Source organism: Mytilus trossulus, chromosome 10 (genome assembly GCF_036588685.1).
Source record: "Mytilus trossulus isolate FHL-02 chromosome 10, PNRI_Mtr1.1.1.hap1, whole genome shotgun sequence".
In the NCBI taxonomy this organism is placed as follows: domain Eukaryota; kingdom Metazoa; phylum Mollusca; class Bivalvia; order Mytilida; family Mytilidae; genus Mytilus; species Mytilus trossulus.
In genome coordinates this window covers 77,503,370-77,527,976 of record NC_086382.1, presented here as the reverse complement: position 1 = coordinate 77,527,976, position 24,607 = coordinate 77,503,370, and the positions used below count along the sequence as shown (strand labels likewise).

General features: G+C 37.6%; 1 protein-coding gene across 1 annotated transcript in view; it reads left to right on the top strand.

Moving 5' to 3' along the window:
* Positions 1-22,072, top strand: part of LOC134688601 (exostosin-2-like) — a 31,943-nt gene extending 9,871 nt beyond the window's left edge. Inside the window, exons 7-11 of the mRNA XM_063549427.1 lie at positions 15,987-16,170; positions 16,717-16,786; positions 17,481-17,577; positions 19,273-19,416; positions 21,210-22,072. Of these exons, the coding sequence (XP_063405497.1) occupies positions 15,987-16,170; positions 16,717-16,786; positions 17,481-17,577; positions 19,273-19,416; positions 21,210-21,560 (846 nt within the window). The 3' untranslated portion in view covers positions 21,561-22,072. The remainder of the gene's footprint in view (positions 1-15,986; positions 16,171-16,716; positions 16,787-17,480; positions 17,578-19,272; positions 19,417-21,209) is intronic.
* Positions 22,073-24,607: the final 2,535 nt, after the last annotated feature.

Below are 24,607 nucleotides of genomic sequence, written 5' to 3'. Positions count from 1 at the left end.
CACTAAAGAATCCATTATTCCTACCATTACGACCTCCCAGTGCTCAAGGATTTACATACTCTTTCCCTTACAGAGAACACTTAAGAATCCATTATTCCTACCATTACGACCTCCCAGTGCTCAAGGATTTACATACTCTTTCCCTTACAGAGAACACTTAAGAATCCATTATTCCTACCATTGCGACCTCCCAGTGCTCAAGGATTTACATACTCTTTCCCTTACAGAGAACACTAAAGAATCCATTATTCCTACCATTGCGACCTCCCAGTGCTCAAGGATTTACATACTCTTTCCCTTACAGAGAACACTAAAGAATCCATTATTCCTACCATTACGACCTCCCAGTGCTCAAGGATTTACATACTCTTTCCCTTACAGAGAACACTAAAGAATCCATTATTCCTACCATTACGACCTCCCAGTGCTCAAGGATTTACATACTCTTTCCCTTACAGAGAACACTTAAGAATCCATTATTCCTACCATTACGACCTCCCAGTGCTCAAGGATTTACATACTCTTTCCCTTACAGAGAACACTTAAGAATCCATTATTCCTACCATTGCGACCTCCCAGTGCTCAAGGATTTACATACTCTTTCCCTTACAGAGAACACTAAAGAATCCATTATTCCTACCATTACGACCTCCCAGTGCTCAAGGATTTACATACTCTTTCCCTTACAGAGAACACTAAAGAATCCATTGTTCCTACCATTACGACCTCCCAGTGCTCAAGGATTTACATACTCTTTCCCTTACAGAGAACACTTAAGAATCCATTATTCCTACCATTACGACCTCCCAGTGCTCAAGGATTTACATACTCTTTCCCTTACAGAGAACACTAAAGAATCCATTATTCCTACCATTACGACCTCCCAGTGTTCAGGGATTTACATACTTTTCCCTTACAGAGAACACTAAAGAATCCATTATTCCTACCATTACGACCTCCCAGTGCTCAAGGATTTACATACTCTTTCCCTTACAGAGAACACTTAAGAATCCATTATTCCTACCATTGCGACCTCCCAGTGCTCAAGGATTTACATACTCTTTCCCTTACAGAGAACACTAAAGAATCCATTATTCCTACCATTACGACCTCCCAGTGCTCAAGGATTTACATACTCTTTCCCTTACAGAGAACACTAAAGAATCCATTATTCCTACCATTACGACCTCCCAGTGTTCAGGGATTTACATACTTTTCCCTTACAGAGAACACTAAAGAATCCATTATTCCTACCATTACGACCTCCCAGTGCTCAAGGATTTACATACTCTTTCCCTTACAGAGAACACTTAAGAATCCATTATTCCTACCATTGCGACCTCCCAGTGCTCAAGGATTTACATACTCTTTCCCTTACAGAGAACACTAAAGAATCCATTATTCCTACCATTACGACCTCCCAGTGCTCAAGGATTTACATACTCTTTCCCTTACAGAGAACACTAAAGAATCCATTATTCCTACCATTACGACCTCCCAGTGCTCAAGGATTTACATACTCTTTCCCTTACAGAGAACACTTAAGAATCCATTATTCCTACCATTGCGACCTCTCAGTGCTCAAGGATTTACATACTCTTTCCCTTACAGAGAACACTAAAGAATCCATTATTCCTACCATTACGACCTCCCAGTGCTCAAGGATTTACATACTCTTTCCCTTACAGAGAACACTAAAGAATCCATTATTCCTACCATTGCGACCTCCCAGTGCTCAAGGATTTACATACTCTTTCCCTTACAGAGAACACTTAAGAATCCATTATTCCTACCATTGCGACCTCCCAGTGCTATATATATATATATATAGACAGTCTTTCCCTTACAGAGAACACTAAAGAATCCATTATTCCTACCATTACGACCTCCCAGTGCTCAAGGATTTACATACTCTTTCCCTTACAGAGAACACTAAAGAATCCATTATTCCTACCATTACGACCTCCCAGTGCTCAAGGATTTACATACTCTTTCCCTTACAGAGAACACTTAAGAATCCATTATTCCTACCATTGCGACCTCCCAGTGCTCAAGGATTTACATACTCTTTCCCTTACAGAGAACACTAAAGAATCCATTATTCCTACCATTACGACCTCCCAGTGCTCAAGGATTTACATACTCTTTCCCTTACAGAGAACACTAAAGAATCCATTGTTCCTACCATTACGACCTCCCAGTGCTCAAGGATTTACATACTCTTTCCCTTACAGAGAACACTTAAGAATCCATTATTCCTACCATTACGACCTCCCAGTGCTCAAGGATTTACATACTCTTTCCCTTACAGAGAACACTAAAGAATCCATTATTCCTACCATTACGACCTCCCAGTGTTCAGGGATTTACATACTTTTCCCTTACAGAGAACACTAAAGAATCCATTATTCCTACCATTACGACCTCCCAGTGCTCAAGGATTTACATACTCTTTCCCTTACAGAGAACACTTAAGAATCCATTATTCCTACCATTGCGACCTCTCAGTGCTCAAGGATTTACATACTCTTTCCCTTACAGAGAACACTAAAGAATCCATTATTCCTACCATTACGACCTCCCAGTGCTCAAGGATTTACATACTCTTTCCCTTACAGAGAACACTAAAGAATCCATTATTCCTACCATTGCGACCTCCCAGTGCTCAAGGATTTACATACTCTTTCCCTTACAGAGAACACTTAAGAATCCATTATTCCTACCATTGCGACCTCCCAGTGCTATATATATATATATATAGACAGTCTTTCCCTTACAGAGAACACTAAAGAATCCATTATTCCTACCATTACGACCTCCCAGTGCTCAAGGATTTACATACTCTTTCCCTTACAGAGAACACTAAAGAATCCATTATTCCTACCATTACGACCTCCCAGTGCTCAAGGATTTACATACTCTTTCCCTTACAGAGAACACTTAAGAATCCATTATTCCTACCATTACGACCTCCCAGTGCTCAAGGATTTACATACTCTTTCCCTTACAGAGAACACTTAAGAATCCATTATTCCTACCATTGCGACCTCCCAGTGCTCAAGGATTTACATACTCTTTCCCTTACAGAGAACACTAAAGAATCCATTATTCCTACCATTGCGACCTCCCAGTGCTCAAGGATTTACATACTCTTTCCCTTACAGAGAACACTAAAGAATCCATTATTGCTACCATTACGACCTCCCAGTGCTCAAGGATTTACATACTCTTTCCCTTACAGAGAACACTAAAGAATCCATTATTCCTACCATTACGACCTCCCAGTGCTCAAGGATTTACATACTCTTTCCCTTACAGAGAACACTTAAGAATCCATTATTCCTACCATTACGACCTCCCAGTGCTCAAGGATTTACATACTCTTTCCCTTACAGAGAACACTTAAGAATCCATTATTCCTACCATTGCGACCTCCCAGTGCTCAAGGATTTACATACTCTTTCCCTTACAGAGAACACTAAAGAATCCATTATTCCTACCATTACGACCTCCCAGTGCTCAAGGATTTACATACTCTTTCCCTTACAGAGAACACTAAAGAATCCATTGTTCCTACCATTACGACCTCCCAGTGCTCAAGGATTTACATACTCTTTCCCTTACAGAGAACACTTAAGAATCCATTATTCCTACCATTACGACCTCCCAGTGCTCAAGGATTTACATACTCTTTCCCTTACAGAGAACACTAAAGAATCCATTATTCCTACCATTACGACCTCCCAGTGCTCAAGGATTTACATACTCTTTCCCTTACAGAGAACACTAAAGAATCCATTGTTCCTACCATTACGACCTCCCAGTGCTCAAGGATTTACATACTCTTTCCCTTACAGAGAACACTTAAGAATCCATTATTCCTACCATTACGACCTCCCAGTGCTCAAGGATTTACATACTCTTTCCCTTACAGAGAACACTAAAGAATCCATTATTCCTACCATTACGACCTCCCAGTGTTCAGGGATTTACATACTTTTCCCTTACAGAGAACACTAAAGAATCCATTATTCCTACCATTACGACCTCCCAGTGCTCAAGGATTTACATACTCTTTCCCTTACAGAGAACACTTAAGAATCCATTATTCCTACCATTGCGACCTCCCAGTGCTCAAGGATTTACATACTCTTTCCCTTACAGAGAACACTAAAGAATCCATTATTCCTACCATTACGACCTCCCAGTGCTCAAGGATTTACATACTCTTTCCCTTACAGAGAACACTAAAGAATCCATTATTCCTACCATTACGACCTCCCAGTGCTCAAGGATTTACATACTCTTTCCCTTACAGAGAACACTTAAGAATCCATTATTCCTACCATTGCGACCTCTCAGTGCTCAAGGATTTACATACTCTTTCCCTTACAGAGAACACTAAAGAATCCATTATTCCTACCATTACGACCTCCCAGTGCTCAAGGATTTACATACTCTTTCCCTTACAGAGAACACTAAAGAATCCATTATTCCTACCATTGCGACCTCCCAGTGCTCAAGGATTTACATACTCTTTCCCTTACAGAGAACACTTAAGAATCCATTATTCCTACCATTGCGACCTCCCAGTGCTATATATATATATATATAGACAGTCTTTCCCTTACAGAGAACACTAAAGAATCCATTATTCCTACCATTACGACCTCCCAGTGCTCAAGGATTTACATACTCTTTCCCTTACAGAGAACACTAAAGAATCCATTATTCCTACCATTACGACCTCCCAGTGCTCAAGGATTTACATACTCTTTCCCTTACAGAGAACACTTAAGAATCCATTATTCCTACCATTACGACCTCCCAGTGCTCAAGGATTTACATACTCTTTCCCTTACAGAGAACACTTAAGAATCCATTATTCCTACCATTGCGACCTCCCAGTGCTCAAGGATTTACATACTCTTTCCCTTACAGAGAACACTAAAGAATCCATTATTCCTACCATTGCGACCTCCCAGTGCTCAAGGATTTACATACTCTTTCCCTTACAGAGAACACTAAAGAATCCATTATTCCTACCATTACGACCTCCCAGTGCTCAAGGATTTACATACTCTTTCCCTTACAGAGAACACTAAAGAATCCATTATTCCTACCATTACGACCTCCCAGTGCTCAAGGATTTACATACTCTTTCCCTTACAGAGAACACTTAAGAATCCATTATTCCTACCATTACGACCTCCCAGTGCTCAAGGATTTACATACTCTTTCCCTTACAGAGAACACTTAAGAATCCATTATTCCTACCATTGCGACCTCCCAGTGCTCAAGGATTTACATACTCTTTCCCTTACAGAGAACACTAAAGAATCCATTATTCCTACCATTACGACCTCCCAGTGCTCAAGGATTTACATACTCTTTCCCTTACAGAGAACACTAAAGAATCCATTGTTCCTACCATTACGACCTCCCAGTGCTCAAGGATTTACATACTCTTTCCCTTACAGAGAACACTTAAGAATCCATTATTCCTACCATTACGACCTCCCAGTGCTCAAGGATTTACATACTCTTTCCCTTACAGAGAACACTAAAGAATCCATTATTCCTACCATTACGACCTCCCAGTGTTCAGGGATTTACATACTTTTCCCTTACAGAGAACACTAAAGAATCCATTATTCCTACCATTACGACCTCCCAGTGCTCAAGGATTTACATACTCTTTCCCTTACAGAGAACACTTAAGAATCCATTATTCCTACCATTGCGACCTCCCAGTGCTCAAGGATTTACATACTCTTTCCCTTACAGAGAACACTAAAGAATCCATTATTCCTACCATTACGACCTCCCAGTGCTCAAGGATTTACATACTCTTTCCCTTACAGAGAACACTAAAGAATCCATTATTCCTACCATTACGACCTCCCAGTGTTCAGGGATTTACATACTTTTCCCTTACAGAGAACACTAAAGAATCCATTATTCCTACCATTACGACCTCCCAGTGCTCAAGGATTTACATACTCTTTCCCTTACAGAGAACACTTAAGAATCCATTATTCCTACCATTGCGACCTCCCAGTGCTCAAGGATTTACATACTCTTTCCCTTACAGAGAACACTAAAGAATCCATTATTCCTACCATTACGACCTCCCAGTGCTCAAGGATTTACATACTCTTTCCCTTACAGAGAACACTAAAGAATCCATTATTCCTACCATTACGACCTCCCAGTGCTCAAGGATTTACATACTCTTTCCCTTACAGAGAACACTTAAGAATCCATTATTCCTACCATTGCGACCTCTCAGTGCTCAAGGATTTACATACTCTTTCCCTTACAGAGAACACTAAAGAATCCATTATTCCTACCATTACGACCTCCCAGTGCTCAAGGATTTACATACTCTTTCCCTTACAGAGAACACTAAAGAATCCATTATTCCTACCATTGCGACCTCCCAGTGCTCAAGGATTTACATACTCTTTCCCTTACAGAGAACACTTAAGAATCCATTATTCCTACCATTGCGACCTCCCAGTGCTATATATATATATATATAGACAGTCTTTCCCTTACAGAGAACACTAAAGAATCCATTATTCCTACCATTACGACCTCCCAGTGCTCAAGGATTTACATACTCTTTCCCTTACAGAGAACACTAAAGAATCCATTATTCCTACCATTACGACCTCCCAGTGCTCAAGGATTTACATACTCTTTCCCTTACAGAGAACACTTAAGAATCCATTATTCCTACCATTACGACCTCCCAGTGCTCAAGGATTTACATACTCTTTCCCTTACAGAGAACACTTAAGAATCCATTATTCCTACCATTGCGACCTCCCAGTGCTCAAGGATTTACATACTCTTTCCCTTACAGAGAACACTAAAGAATCCATTATTCCTACCATTGCGACCTCCCAGTGCTCAAGGATTTACATACTCTTTCCCTTACAGAGAACACTAAAGAATCCATTATTCCTACCATTACGACCTCCCAGTGCTCAAGGATTTACATACTCTTTCCCTTACAGAGAACACTAAAGAATCCATTATTCCTACCATTACGACCTCCCAGTGCTCAAGGATTTACATACTCTTTCCCTTACAGAGAACACTTAAGAATCCATTATTCCTACCATTACGACCTCCCAGTGCTCAAGGATTTACATACTCTTTCCCTTACAGAGAACACTTAAGAATCCATTATTCCTACCATTGCGACCTCCCAGTGCTCAAGGATTTACATACTCTTTCCCTTACAGAGAACACTAAAGAATCCATTATTCCTACCATTACGACCTCCCAGTGCTCAAGGATTTACATACTCTTTCCCTTACAGAGAACACTAAAGAATCCATTGTTCCTACCATTACGACCTCCCAGTGCTCAAGGATTTACATACTCTTTCCCTTACAGAGAACACTTAAGAATCCATTATTCCTACCATTACGACCTCCCAGTGCTCAAGGATTTACATACTCTTTCCCTTACAGAGAACACTAAAGAATCCATTATTCCTACCATTACGACCTCCCAGTGTTCAGGGATTTACATACTTTTCCCTTACAGAGAACACTAAAGAATCCATTATTCCTACCATTACGACCTCCCAGTGCTCAAGGATTTACATACTCTTTCCCTTACAGAGAACACTTAAGAATCCATTATTCCTACCATTGCGACCTCCCAGTGCTCAAGGATTTACATACTCTTTCCCTTACAGAGAACACTAAAGAATCCATTATTCCTACCATTACGACCTCCCAGTGCTCAAGGATTTACATACTCTTTCCCTTACAGAGAACACTAAAGAATCCATTATTCCTACCATTACGACCTCCCAGTGCTCAAGGATTTACATACTCTTTCCCTTACAGAGAACACTTAAGAATCCATTATTCCTACCATTGCGACCTCTCAGTGCTCAAGGATTTACATACTCTTTCCCTTACAGAGAACACTAAAGAATCCATTATTCCTACCATTACGACCTCCCAGTGCTCAAGGATTTACATACTCTTTCCCTTACAGAGAACACTAAAGAATCCATTATTCCTACCATTGCGACCTCCCAGTGCTCAAGGATTTACATACTCTTTCCCTTACAGAGAACACTTAAGAATCCATTATTCCTACCATTGCGACCTCCCAGTGCTATATATATATATATATAGACAGTCTTTCCCTTACAGAGAACACTAAAGAATCCATTATTCCTACCATTACGACCTCCCAGTGCTCAAGGATTTACATACTCTTTCCCTTACAGAGAACACTAAAGAATCCATTATTCCTACCATTACGACCTCCCAGTGCTCAAGGATTTACATACTCTTTCCCTTACAGAGAACACTAAAGAATCCATTATTCCTACCATTGCGACCTCCCAGTGCTATATAAATATATATATAGACAGTTTTTCCCTTACAGAGAACACTAAAGAATCCATTATTCCTACCATTACGACCTCCCAGTGCTCAAGGATTTACATACTCTTTCCCTTACAGAGAACACTAAAGAATCCATTATTCCTACCATTGCGACCTCCCAGTGCTCAAGGATTTACATACTCTTTCCCTTACAGAGAACACTAAAGAATCCATTATTCCTACCATTACGACCTCCCAGTGCTCAAGGATTTACATACTCTTTCCCTTACAGAGAACACTAAAGAATCCATTATTCCTACCATTGCGACCTCCCAGTGCTATATATATATATATATAGACAGTCTTTCCCTTACAGAGAACACTAAAGAATCCATTATTCCTACCATTGCGACCTCCCAGTGCTATATAAATATATATATAGACAGTTTTTCCCTTACAGAGAACACAAAAGAATCCATTATTCCTACCATTACGACCTCCCAGTGCTCAAGGATTTACATACTCTTTCCCTTACAGAGAACACTAAAGAATCCATTATTCCTACCATTGCGACCTCCCAGTGCTCAAGGATTTACATACTCTTTCCCTTACAGAGAACACTTAAGAATCCATTATTCCTGCCATTACGACCTCCCAGTGCTCAAGGATTTACATACTCTTTCCCTTACAGAGAACACTAAAGAATCCATTATTCCTACCATTACGACCTCCCAGTGCTCAAGGATTTACATACTCTTTCCCTTACAGAGAACACTTAAGAATCCATTATTCCTACCATTACGACCTCCCAGTGCTCAAGGATTTACATACTCTTTCCCTTACAGAGAACACTTAAGAATCCATTATTCCTACCATTACGACCTCCCAGTGTTCAGGGATTTACATACTTTTCCCTTACAGAGAACACTAAAGAATCCATTATTCCTACCATTGCGACCTCCCAGTGCTCAAGGATTTACATACTCTTTCCCTTACAGAGAACACTTAAGAATCCATTATTCCTACCATTACGACCTCCCAGTGTTCAGGGATTTACATACTTTTCCCTTACAGAGAACACTAAAGAATCCATTATTCCTACCATTGCGACCTCCCAGTGCTCAAGGATTTACATACTCTTTCCCTTACAGAGAACACTTAAGAATCCATTATTCCTACCATTACGACCTCCCAGTGCTCAAGGATTTACATACTCTTTCCCTTACAGAGAACACTAAAGAATCCATTATTCCTACCATTGCGACCTCCCAGTGCTCAAGGATTTACATACTCTTTCCCTTACAGAGAACACTAAAGAATCCATTATTCCTACCATTGCGACCTCCCAGTGCTCAAGGATTTACATACTCTTTCCCTTACAGAGAACACTTAAGAATCCATTATTCCTACCATTACGACCTCCCAGTGCTCAAGGATTTACATACTCTTTCCCTTACAGAGAACACTTAAGAATCCATTATTCTTACCATTACGACCTCCCAGTGCTCAAGGATTTACATACTCTTTCCCTTACAGAGAACACTTAAGAATCCATTGTTCCTACCATTGCGACCTCCCAGTGCTCAAGGATTTACATACTCTTTCCCTTACAGAGAACACTAAAGAATCCATTATTCCTACCATTGCGACCTCCCAGTGCTATATAAATATATATATAGACAGTTTTTCCCTTACAGAGAACACTTAAGAATCCATTATTCCTACCATTACGACCTCCCAGTGCTCAAGGATTTACATACTCTTTCCCTTACAGAGAACACTTAAGAATCCATTATTCCTACCATTACGACCTCCCAGTGCTCAAGGATTTACATACTCTTTCCCTTACAGAGAACACTTAAGAATCCATTATTCCTACCATTGCGACCTCCCAGTGCTATATAAATATATATATAGACAGTTTTTCCCTTACAGAGAACACTTAAGAATCCATTATTCCTACCATTGCGACCTCCCAGTGCTCAAGGATTTACATACTCTTTCCCTTACAGAGAACACTAAAGAATCCATTATTCCTACCATTGCGACCTCCCAGTGCTCAAGGATTTACATACTCTTTCCCTTACAGAGAACACTTAAGAATCCATTATTCCTACCATTACGACCTCCCAGTGCTCAAGGATTTATATATAGACAGTTTTTCCCTTACAGAGAACACTAAAGAATCCATTATTCCTACCATTGCGACCTCCCAGTGCTATATAAATATATATATAGACAGTTTTTCCCTTACAGAGAACACTTAAGAATCCATTATTCCTACCATTGCGACCTCCCAGTGCTCAAGGATTTACATACTCTTTCCCTTACAGAGAACACTAAAGAATCCATTGTTCCTACCATTACGACCTCCCAGTGCTCAAGGATTTACATACTCTTTCCCTTACAGAGAACACTTAAGAATCCATTATTCCTACCATTACGACCTCCCAGTGCTCAAGGATTTACATACTCTTTCCCTTACAGAGAACACTTAAGAATCCATTATTCCTACCATTACGACCTCCCAGTGCTCAAGGATTTACATACTCTTTCCCTTACAGAGAACACTTAAGAATCCATTATTCCTACCATTACGACCTCCCAGTGTTCAGGGATTTACATACTTTTCCCTTACAGAGAACACTAAAGAATCCATTATTCCTACCATTGCGACCTCCCAGTGCTCAAGGATTTACATACTCTTTCCCTTACAGAGAACACTTAAGAATCCATTATTCCTACCATTACGACCTCCCAGTGTTCAGGGATTTACATACTTTTCCCTTACAGAGAACACTAAAGAATCCATTATTCCTACCATTGCGACCTCCCAGTGCTCAAGGATTTACATACTCTTTCCCTTACAGACAACACTAAAGAATCCATTGTTCCTACCATTACGACCTCCCAGTGTTCAGGGATTTACATACTTTTCCCTTACAGAGAACACTAAAGAATCCATTATTCCTACCATTGCGACCTCCCAGTGCTCAAGGATTTACATACTCTTTCCCTTACAGAGAACACTAAAGAATCCATTATTCCTACCATTGCGACCTCCCAGTGCTCAAGGATTTACATACTCTTTCCCTTACAGAGAACACTTAAGAATCCATTATTCCTACCATTACGACCTCCCAGTGCTCAAGGATTTACATACTCTTTCCCTTACAGAGAACACTTAAGAATCCATTATTCCTACCATTACGACCTCCCAGTGTTCTGGGATTTACATACTTTTCCCTTACAGAGAACACTAAAGAATCCATTATTCCTACCATTGCGACCTCCCAGTGCTCAAGGATTTACATACTCTTTCCCTTACAGAGAACACTAAAGAATCCATTGTTCCTACCATTACGACCTCCCAGTGTTCAGGGATTTACATACTTTTCCCTTACAGAGAACACTAAAGAATCCATTATTCCTACCATTGCGACCTCCCAGTGCTCAAGGATTTACATACTCTTTCCCTTACAGAGAACACTAAAGAATCCATTATTCCTACCATTGCGACCTCCCAGTGCTCAAGGATTTACATACTCTTTCCCTTACAGAGAACACTTAAGAATCCATTATTCCTACCATTACGACCTCCCAGTGCTCAAGGATTTACATACTCTTTCCCTTACAGAGAACACTTAAGAATCCATTATTCCTACCATTACGAACTCCCAGTGCTCAAGGATTTACATACTCTTTCCCTTACAGAGAACACTTAAGAATCCATTATTCCTACCATTACGACCTCCCAGTGCTCAAGGATTTACATACTCTTTCCCTTACAGAGAACACTTAAGAATCCATTATTCCTACCATTACGACCTCCCAGTGCTCAAGGATTTACATACTCTTTCCCTTACAGAGAACACTAAAGAATCCATTATTCCTACCATTGCGACCTCCCAGTGCTATATATATATATATATAGACAGTTTTTCCCTTACAGAGAACACTAAAGAATCCATTATTCCTACCATTGCGACCTCCCAGTGCTCAAGGATTTACATACTCTTTCCCTTACAGAGAACACTAAAGAATCCATTATTCCTACCATTACGACCTCCCAGTGCTCAAGGATTTACATACTCTTTCCCTTACAGAGAACACTAAAGAATCCATTATTCCTACCATTGCGACCTCCCAGTGCTCAAGGATTTACATACTCTTTCCCTTACAGAGAACACTTAAGAATCCATTATTCCTACCATTACGACCTCCCAGTGCTCAAGGATTTACATACTCTTTCCCTTACAGAGAACACTAAAGAATCCATTATTCCTACCATTACGACCTCCCAGTGCTCAAGGATTTACATACTCTTTCCCTTACAGAGAACACTTAAGAATCCATTATTCCTACCATTACGACCTCCCAGTGCTCAAGGATTTACATACTCTTTCCCTTACAGAGAACACTTAAGAATCCATTATTCCTACCATTGCGACCTCCCAGTGCTATATAAATATATATATAGACAGTTTTTCCCTTACAGAGAACACTTAAGAATCCATTATTCCTACCATTGCGACCTCCCAGTGCTCAAGGATTTACATACTCTTTCCCTTACAGAGAACACTAAAGAATCCATTATTCCTACCATTGCGACCTCCCAGTGCTCAAGGATTTATATATAGAATGTTTTTCCCTTACAGAGAACACTAAAGAATCCATTATTCCTACCATTGCGACCTCCCAGTGCTATATAAATATATATATAGACAGTTTTTCCCTTACAGAGAACACTTAAGAATCCATTATTCCTACCATTGCGACCTCCCAGTGCTCAAGGATTTACATACTCTTTCCCTTACAGAGAACACTAAAGAATCCATTGTTCCTACCATTACGACCTCCCAGTGCTCAAGGATTTACATACTCTTTCCCTTACAGAGAACACTTAAGAATCCATTATTCCTACCATTACGACCTCCCAGTGTTCAGGGATTTACATACTTTTCCCTTACAGAGAACACTAAAGAATCCATTATTCCTACCATTGCGACCTCCCAGTGCTCAAGGATTTACATACTCTTTCCCTTACAGAGAACACTTAAGAATCCATTATTCCTACCATTACGACCTCCCAGTGCTCAAGGATTTACATACTCTTTCCCTTACAGAGAACACTTAAGAATCCATTATTCCTACCATTACGACCTCCCAGTGTTCAGGGATTTACATACTTTTCCCTTACAGAGAACACTAAAGAATCCATTATTCCTACCATTGCGACCTCCCAGTGCTATATAAATATATATATAGACAGTTTTTCCCTTACAGAGAACACTAAAGAATCCATTATTCCTACCATTGCGACCTCCCAGTGCTCAAGGATTTACATACTCTTTCCCTTACAGAGAACACTAAAGAATCCATTATTCCTACCATTGCGACCTCCCAGTGCTATATAAATATATATATAGACAGTTTTTCCCTTACAGAGAACACTAAAGAATCCATTATTCCTACCATTGCGACCTCCCAGTGCTCAAGGATTTACATACTCTTTCCCTTACAGAGAACACTTAAGAATCCATTATTCCTACCATTACGACCTCCCAGTGCTCAAGGATTTACATACTTTTCCCTTACAGAGAACACTAAAGAATCCATTATTCCTACCATTGCGACCTCCCAGTGCTCAAGGATTTACATACTCTTTCCCTTACAGAGAACACTAAAGAATCCATTATTCCTACCATTGCGACCTCCCAGTGCTCAAGGATTTACATACTCTTTCCCTTACAGAGAACACTTAAGAATCCATTATTCCTACCATTACGACCTCCCAGTGCTCAAGGATTTACATACTCTTTCCCTTACAGAGAACACTTAAGAATCCATTATTCCTACCATTGCGACCTCCCAGTGCTCAAGGATTTACATACTCTTTCCCTTACAGAGAACACTAAAGAATCCATTATTCCTACCATTACGACCTCCCAGTGCTCAAGGATTTACATACTTTTCCCTTACAGAGAACACTAAAGAATCCATTATTCCTACCATTACGACCTCCCAGTGCTCAAGGATTTACATACTCTTTCCCTTACAGAGAACACTAAAGAATCCATTATTCCTACCATTACGACCTCCCAGTGCTCAAGGATTTACATACTCTTTCCTTTACAGAGAACACTAAAGAATCCATTGTTCCTACCATTACGACCTCCCAGTGCTATATAAATATATATATAGACAGTTTTTCCCTTACAGAGAACACTAAAGAATCCATTATTCCTACCATTACGACCTCCCAGTGCTCAAGGATTTACATACTTTTCCCTTACAGAGAACACTAAAGAATCCATTATTCCTACCATTGCGACCTCCCAGTGCTCAAGGATTTACATACTCTTTCCCTTACAGAGAACACTTAAAAATCCATTATTCCTACCATTACGACCTCCCAGTGCTCAAGGATTTACATACTCTTTCCCTTACAGAGAACACTTAAGAATCCATTATTCCTACCATTACGACCTCCAAGTGCTCAAGGATTTACATACTCTTTCCCTTACAGAGAACACTAAAGAATCCATTATTCCTACCATTGCGACCTCCCAGTGCTCAAGGATTTACATACTCTTTCCCTTACAGAGAACACTTAAGAATCCATTATTCCTACCATTGCGACCTCCCAGTGCTCAAGGATTTACATACTCTTTCCCTTACAGAGAACACTTAAGAATCCATTATTCCTACCATTGCGACCTCCCAGTGCTCAAGGATTTACATACTCTTTCCCTTACAGAGAACACTAAAGAATCCATTATTCCTACCATTACGACCTCCCAGTGCTCAAGGATTTACATACTCTTTCCCTTACAGAGAACACTTAAGAATCCATTATTCCTACCATTGCGACCTCCCAGTGCTCAAGGATTTACATACTCTTTCCCTTACAGAGAACACTAAAGAATCCATTATTCCTACCATTACGACCTCCCAGTGCTCAAGGATTTACATACTCTTTCCCTTACAGAGAACACTTAAGAATCCATTATTCCTACCATTGCGACCTCCCAGTGCTCAAGGATTTACATACTCTTTCCCTTACAGAGAACACTTAAGAATCCATTATTCCTACCATTGCGACCTCTCAGTGCTCAAGGATTTACATACTCTTTCCCTTACAGAGAACACTTAAGAATCCATTATTCCTACCATTACGACCTCCCAGTGCTCAAGGATTTACATACTCTTTCCCTTACAGAGAACACTAAAGAATCCATTATTCCTACCATTGCGACCTCCCAGTGCTATATATATATATATATATAGACAGTTTTTCCCTTACAGAGAACACTAAAGAATCCATTATTCCTACCATTGCGACCTCCCAGTGCTATATATATATATATATAGACAGTTTTTCCCTTACAGAGAACACTTAAGAATCCATTATTCCTACCATTGCGACCTCCCAGTGCTCAAGGATTTACATACTCTTTCCCTTACAGAGAACACTTAAGAATCCATTATTCCTACCATTACGACCTCCCAGTGCTCAAGGATTTACATACTCTTTCCCTTACAGAGAACACTTAAGAATCCATTATTCCTACCATTACGACCTCCCAGTGCTCAAGGATTTACATACTCTTTCCCTTACAGAGAACACTAAAGAATCCATTATTCCTACCATTGCGACCTCCCAGTGCTCAAGGATTTACAGCAGTGATTCTGACATACGACAGACTTGAATCATTGTTCAAAGTTATACATTCTGTGGCTAAAGTTCCCAGTCTGGCAAAGGTAGTGGTAGTTTGGAACAATCAGAAAAAGTCACCACCTCCAAGTAAGTATCTGTAATACTAAAGGGAACAAGTTATAAGACAAATCAGGAACACAAATGGCTTAAACTAAATGAGATAAATTTTTGATTGTTGGTGATAAAAAAGCAAACAGTTAGACAACTACAGGGCACAAGAGATGTCAGATGAATTTGAATGTCAAATATTTTAAAGATAAAATAAGAAAATCTGTATTTTTAACAAAGCATTTATCTTTATGCATTTTATTTTAAAGGAAATAAGCCAAAGCTGTTAAAAATGCTTGTGCAGAGCAAATTACTAGCTGAATAGCTAGCAACAAATGTTTACTAATTTAAACAGTAACCATATAAAAACCATAAAATATCCATAATAGTTATGTACATTGTAGGAAAATATGTATTTGCACAAGCTTATGAAACTGGAAGTTGTATTACAAAGGTATTGTTCTAATTCTGTAATTTTACATTTAAAAAAATCTGTTTCTGATATGATAAACCATTAAAAAGATGGAACTTGGTTTATAATGTATCTGTGGTATTTCTGTAGTGTTAATCTTTTCTATTTAACAGTGACATCATGGCCTGATATTGGTAAGCCATTGAAATTTGTCAAGACTAGGAAAAATAAAATGAGTAATCGGTAAGTAACAAGTAGAGGTATAAAAATAAGATGAGGTAAGATTGATTGATTGCTGTTTATCGCCACTTACAACACTATTGTGCTTATTCTTGGCAGTCAGTTTTTATCGGTGAAGGAAGATGAAGTGCCTATTAAAAGAGAACCATCAACCTTGAGTATATAAAAATAAGATGTGGTATGATTGCCAATCACACATCTCTCCACTGAAGACCATTATGACACAGAAGTTGTATTTGTTTATTAAAAAAGAGTATGTAGGTAACAAGTTTGTTTATGGATTCTTATATTCATTTTAAAAATAAAATGTAGTTAATAGCCAATACCAATACCAATGAATATATTCATACATATTTAATTAGATGCATATGTTATACAGGGTGGATAAAAAAATGAGTTCATCAGAAAATAAAGCTCTTTTACAGGTTTCATCCAAATACCCAGATCTATTTACGTAAGGACTTTTCTTCTTTTCACTGATACATTTGATTTATCTTTTTAAAAAGACTGAATGTATATTATCTGTAGATGATGATATCGTAATGTAAACCACTGTTACACATGACTGTCACATGATTTATCTTTTATAGATTTTTCCCGTATGATGAGATCCAGACAGAATGTATATCAGCTTTAGATGATGATATCGTAATGTTAACCACTGTCACATGACTGTCACATGATTTATCTTTTGTAGATTTTTCCCGTATGATGAGATCCAGACTGAATGTATATTAGCTTTAGATGATGATATCGTAATGTTAACGGCAGACGAACTTGAGTTTGCTTATGAAGTATGTATTTCCACTATACTGATCACATTTATACAAGTATATTGTTAACTCGTATCTTTTTAGATATGTTAATGGCCCATGTCCACTGTGTTTTAAATACCTAGGCAAACAACATTACCTCTCAATAGTATCTTATATACTATACTCTGACGGAATACCTACAGACAGAAAATAAAGGATTTTTGGGGATTTTGTTATTTGTATGAATTCAAAGAATAAATATATACACATATAACTATATTTGATTGTGAAATGTAACTTTTACTACAATTGTTTTAGATTAAAATAAAAAAAAGAATAAATTAGTTTTTGTCGAGCCTGCAACTTTTGTTGCAGAAAGCTCGACATAGGGATAGTGATCCTGCGGTGGCTACGTCAGCGGCGGCGGTGTTAGCTCACTTCTTAAAAGGTTAATATATTAGAAGGTGAAAGACCTGGATGCTTCATACTTTGTATATAGATGCCTCATGTTCTGAAGTTTCTGTCAGTCACATGTCCAATGTCCTTGACCTCATTTTCATGGTTCAGTGACCACTTGAAAAAAAGTTCAGAAATTTTGTAATTTTGAATTCTCTCTTATTATAAGTAATAGGATAACTATATTTGGTATGTGCGTACCATGCAAGGTCCTCATGCATGTCAGACAGTTTTCACTTGACCTCGACCGCATTTCATGGATCAGTGAACAAGGTTAAGTTTTGGTGGTCAAGTCCATATCTCAGATACTATAAGCAATAGGGCTAGTATATTTGGTGTATGGAAGGACTGTAAGGTGTACATGTCCAACTGGCAGATGTCACCTGACCTTGACCTCATTTTCATGGTTGAGTGGTTATAGTAAAGTTTTTGTGTTTTTGGACTGTTTTTCTCATATTTTATGCAATAGGTCTACTATATTTGTTGTATGGAATGATTTTAAGGTGTACATGTCTAGCGAGCAGATGTAATCTGACCTTGACCTCATTTTCATGGTTCAGTGGTCAAAGTTATTTTTTTAAGTTTTGGTCTTTTTATCTAATATTATATGCCAAAGGTCAACTATATTTGGTGTACTGAAATATATTATGATATAAATATCAGTCCCGCAGGTTTTATTTGACCATGACCTCATTTTCATGGTTCATTGCACAGTGTTAAGTTTTTGTGTTTTGGTCTATTTTTCTTAAACTTTAAGTAAAAGGTCAACTATATTTGTTGTATGGAAGCATTTTTAGCTGTACATGTCTGCCTGGCATGGTTCATCTGACCTTGACCTCATTTTCATGGTTTATTGGTCTTTGTTTAGCTATCTTGGTTAATGTTAAGTTTAAGTGACAGTTGTAATAAAGCTTTATACTTAGGACTATCAACAAAATATCATTGATTAGTAAAGAAGGTGAGACACTTCAGTGTGTGCACTCTTGTTGTGTATTGGTCTGTTTTTTCTTTCTTTCGAAAAAACTAATATTAACAGGTCAGCTATATTTGGTGAATGGAATAATGGTAAGGTGTACATGTCTGTTAGAAAAGGACTTGTTTGATCTTCAAATGTGTTGAGTTTATGTGTTAATTGATGTAAAACTTTCATATTCAACACTTTCAATATAAAATTAATGGTCTGTAAAGCAGGTGAGACATTTCAGATGTTATAGTATCTTTTTGATGATAAAATTAGTCATAGTATTAATGAACCAATATTATTTGTTTTATTTATAGGTTTGGAGGGAGTTTCCTGACCGATTGGTAGGATTTCCCTCTAGAGTTCATCTATTGGACAACACTACAAACAAATGGAAGTATGAATCTGAGTGGACTAATGACATTTCAATGGTCCTTACAGGGGCTGCTTTCTATCACAAGGTAACAAATAAATATGTAGGATCTTAAAAGAATTGGGGTTATAAGTATGTAAGGGGACAGATAATCAATCAGGGCTGTAACTACCTATGAGGCAGGGGAGGCAACTGCCTCCCCTGAACTTTCTACACCAAGTGAAGTGATAAAATGAAATATTGACAATATGTACACGAAGAACTTGAATTTATATTATAAACAACACAAGTTTTCAGTTTTAACAGTGTTATCATGATACGTGATATATGTCATTTCCGGATTTTTTATTGATAGTGAAACGTTTCAGTATTGTTTGGGTTTTTTTTTCGTGTGGCCATCCGTCACTCTGTTATTCAGTATTTGTACGTGAACACATATTAAACTTTGCTTTCCGATAATTTTGAATAAAATTTAACTGCTCACATTTATTTAAGGACTCAATTAAGCATAGAAAGTTTCTTTTGTGTTGTGAATCTTTAATATTCGGAAATTCCTCAGCAGTTGGATCATTTTATTTAACGTTTCCCGATCATATGAGAACATTATTGTCAATGCAGTTTTTTTTCGTGTGGCCGTCCGTCATGTAATACGTTATTCGTTTGAGAACACATGAAACTTAGCTTTCAACAATTTTGAATAAAACTGGCTTAACTGTTCACATTTATTTAGGAGCTCAATTAAGCAGAGGAAGTAAGTTCCCTTTGTATTGTGAATCTTTTATGATATTGGAAATTTGTTACGGCTGAATCAGCTGTTGGAATATTTTTTTAACGTCACCCGATCGTACGAGAACAATAATGTCACTATGGTCACTACCTTAGTAGTTTAACACTCCCATTCGTTGTAGCAGGGACTTTCCATACTAAGTATATACTAGTATAGAAATATTATCTGGTTGTATGTTCAGCTTTCAACAATATTGAAATTCAAGGTCCTCGATAAAAAGAATATCTTGCATTCTATGATCTTGATGTATGTTTTTTTTTTATTTTCTAGTTTGATTTCTAACATAAATATCTTTAAATACAGATAATAATTGTTAGCATAAAAGTTGCTTCCAGGATCCAGCAATACTGATGTAAATCGAAGGAAAACGGGTCATATTTAGCCACAGACTTTATTGAGAGAAAACCAAACAAAATCCGCAGTCACGAAGTATTTAATGTTAATTATTTTGGGCCAAAGTACGGCCTTCAGGACAGAGCCTTCGCTCATCCCCAACAGCAACCTCAGCTTGTTTTTGCATAACAATTGCTTCAAGTTTCAAGCAATACTGATGCTTCCTAAAGTAAGGAAATCCAAGGAAAAAGGGTCATTTTTAGCCATGTTACTGAGAGAGAAAAAAAAATCGTCAGGGGGCGCACCTCCTATCATAGGGGGCAATTGGTGGCCCCTAAACCCCTGCCTCCCCTGAATTCAAACCCTAGTTACGGCTCTAAGATTTATTTATCTACAGAGTAAAATAAATGCATGATGTTCATCAAATTGAACGTTCTATCATATACCAATAAACATGCTATTGAGCTGTGTTTTTAGTAAACCATATAATTATGCCATGTCTACATAAGTGTAGCCATTGTCATAAACTTTCTGTGCCCCAGATTTACTTATTATTTTCAATATTTCTGTGCATATTTACCTATAGTCTTTATTTAAACAATAATCAATGCATTTTCAATACATACTATATGTATGCAGTATACAAGTTGCCCTTTGTTTTTTTCAGTATTTCAGTTACCTATTCACCCATGCCATTCCTGTTGTATTTTTCAGTATTTTAGTTACCTTTTCACCCATGATATGCCTGTTGTATTTTTCAGTATTTTAGTTACCTATACACCCATGCCATGCCTGTAGAACTGAAGACATGGGTAGACGAGCACATGAACTGTGAGGACATAGCCATGAACTTTCTGATGTCAAATGTCACTGGCAAGGCTGCTATCAAGGTCACGCCAAGGAAAAAGTTTAAATGTCCTGAGTGTGTGAACACCGAGATGTTGTCCTCTGACCTCAGTCACATGATAGAGAGGTCAGATTGTATTAACCAGTTTACACGTATATACCAGTCTATGCCTTTAAAGAACATAGAGTTCCGTGCTGATCCTGTGCTGTATAAAGATGACTTCCCTGATGTACTGAAGAAATATAAAGATATAGGAATGCTGTGATAGAAATCCTACTTAAAAATTAATAGAATACATGCATAACGTATTTTTAGTTTTTTTTTTAATTTTGCGTCGTTTTTAACTGACCCAGTATTTCTATCTTTCTATTATTTGAAATGTTGAAATACAAACATTTAAAAAATAAATTCTTATTTCCTCACAAGAACAGATGTTTTATTAATTTACTAGTTTTAATTTGATTGATAGCGATGAACGAAAGATGAATTTTACAAACGTTATTATTTCAGTGCTTTAAACATATGATCTGCATGTTAAGATAAATGGTGCTATTTTATATTTACTGTATATACTATGTGTTTATTGATTAATTGATGTTCGAGAAAGGAACTGTGCATAAGACAATTTATTATACTGTTAAACAGAGATAATAAAAAAAACAAGTCTCAAATTTCATTGTAAAAAAGACAAATTATCAAGGTCATTTTTTTTTAAATTTTCATCGTCAAAATGTGTCACTTTAATTGTATTGTTAACCACTTCATGTATTTTGTCTTATGTTTATGTATTTTATATAATATAATAAATAAATGTAACTCAACTTCTTGATTTTTGTCATCATGGATTAATGGCTGGTATCTTCAGAGGAGATATATATGACTCAGAGCTACATCTGTTCCTCAAATTGGCATTCAAATCTGACATCCCAATTGTATACCCCTCTTATCAACATCTTTATTGTTGATTTTAAAAACAAGAGTGCACACACTGAAATGTCTCGCCTTCTGTACTAATCATTGATATTATGTTGATAGTCTTAAGTATAAAGCTTCATTACAACTGTCACATAAACTTAACATTTTTAAAATCAAGATAACTAAACAAAGACCAATGAACCTTGAAAATGAGGTCAAGGTCAGATGAACTATGCCAGGCAGACATGTACAGCTAACAATGTTGCTATACAACATATATAGTTGACCTATTAATTATAGTTGAAGAAAAATAGACCAAAACACAAAAACTTAACACTGTGCAATGAACCGTGTAAATGAGGTCACGGTCAAATAAAACCTGCACGACTGACATAAAGATCATAAAATATTTCCATACACCAAATATAGTTGACCTATAGCATATAGTATTAGATAAACAGACCAAAATTCAAAAACTTAACTTTGACCACTGAACCATGAAAATGAGGTCAAGGTCACATGACATCTGCCCGCTAGACATGTACACCTTACAATCATTCCATACAACAAATATAGTAGACCTGTTGCATTTAGTATGAGAAAAACACACCAAAACACAAAAACTTAACTTTAACCACTGAACCATGAAAATGACGTCAAGGTCAGATGACACCTGCCAGTTGGACATGTACACCTTACAGTCCTTCCATACACCGAATATAAAAGCCCTATTGCTTATAGTATCTGAGATATGGACTTGACCACCAAAACTTAACCTTGTTCACTGATCCATGAAATGAGGTCGAGGTCAAGTGAAAACTGTCTGACAGACATGAGGACCCTGCAAGGTACGCACATATCAAATATAGTTATCCTATTACTTATAATAAGAGAGAATTCAACATTACAAAAAATCTGGACTTTTTTTTTTCAAGTGGTCACTGAACCATGAAAATGAGGTCAAGGACATTGGACATGTGACTGACAGAAACTTCGTAACATGAAGCATCTATATACAAAGTATGAAGCATCCAAGTCTTCCACCTTCTAAAATATAAATCTTTTAAGAAGTGAGCTAATGCCGCCGCGGTATCACTATCCCTATGTCGAGCTTTCTGCAACAAAAGTTGCAGGCTCGACAAAAATATGTCCAATCTGAAGCTACCCTAATTGATATCCATTTAATGGATTTGCCACAAGGACAACATAACTTTTAAGAAAGACCCTATGGTGTCAATTTTAAGAATTAAAAAAATATATAAAATTAAGGAGATGTGGTATGATTGTCATTGAGTCAACTATCCATTTAAGTTAAAATGAAGTGGATGAAAGCAATTAAAGGCATCCATACAGTATTCAACAATGAGACAAGAGTGCACATGCTGAAATGTCTTACCTTCTTTACTAATCATTGATATTATGTTGATAGTCCTAAATATAAAGCTTTATTACAACTGTTGCAAACTTTTAAGGTAGCACAATACAAAGATTTTTCATCCCCAATCAGACATCTTTAAACTGATGTAATTCCACTCATCTTTCTTTTAATTTTTTTAAATGAGGTACCAAAAGAAAGAAGAAAGATTAATCTTTCAATTTGTGATAATTTCATTATGACATAATTATTACATAATTAATTGTTATGTAATTAGTTGCCATATTGTGATGTCCATACTTGAATGAATTTAGCTTCTTTGTTATTCATAGCATCCCAAATAATTTTATAGATTCTTGCACAACATATTTTTTGTATATGTTTCACTCTTGGTGCAAAACTCAGGAATTTGTTGAAAAATATCTTTTAGAGTGTGAACAAGTGAAACTGCGAGCTACTGCTCACTGATGATACCCCCGCCGCATGTGGATAGTATTAATAGTGTAAAAATATGCAAGTGTTCGGTAAACAGGAAGTTGACGAGTGATAAATCTGAAAACGCATCACACGGTATAGCTGACTTATATAAATCCTGAAACCAAATTTCAGAAATCCTTGTATTGTAGTTCCTGAGAAAAATGTGACGAAAATTTTCAACTTGGCTATCATGTGTAAAATCATACAAGTGTTCGGTAAACAGGAAGTTGTTGAGTGATGAATCTGAAAACGCATCACACGGTATAGCTGACATATATAAATGTTGATACCAAATTGCAGAAAGGGTGGATGTGTAGTTCCTGAGAAAAATGTGACGAAAATTTTCAACTTGGCTATCATGTGTAAAATCATACAAGTGTTCGGTAAACAGGAAGTTGTCAAGTGATGAATCTGAAAACGCATCACACGGTATGGCTGACATATATAAATGTTGATACCAAATTACAGAAAGGGTGGATTTGTAATTCCTGAGAAAAATGTGACGAAAGTCTCGTGGGACGGACTGACTGACTGACGGACGGACT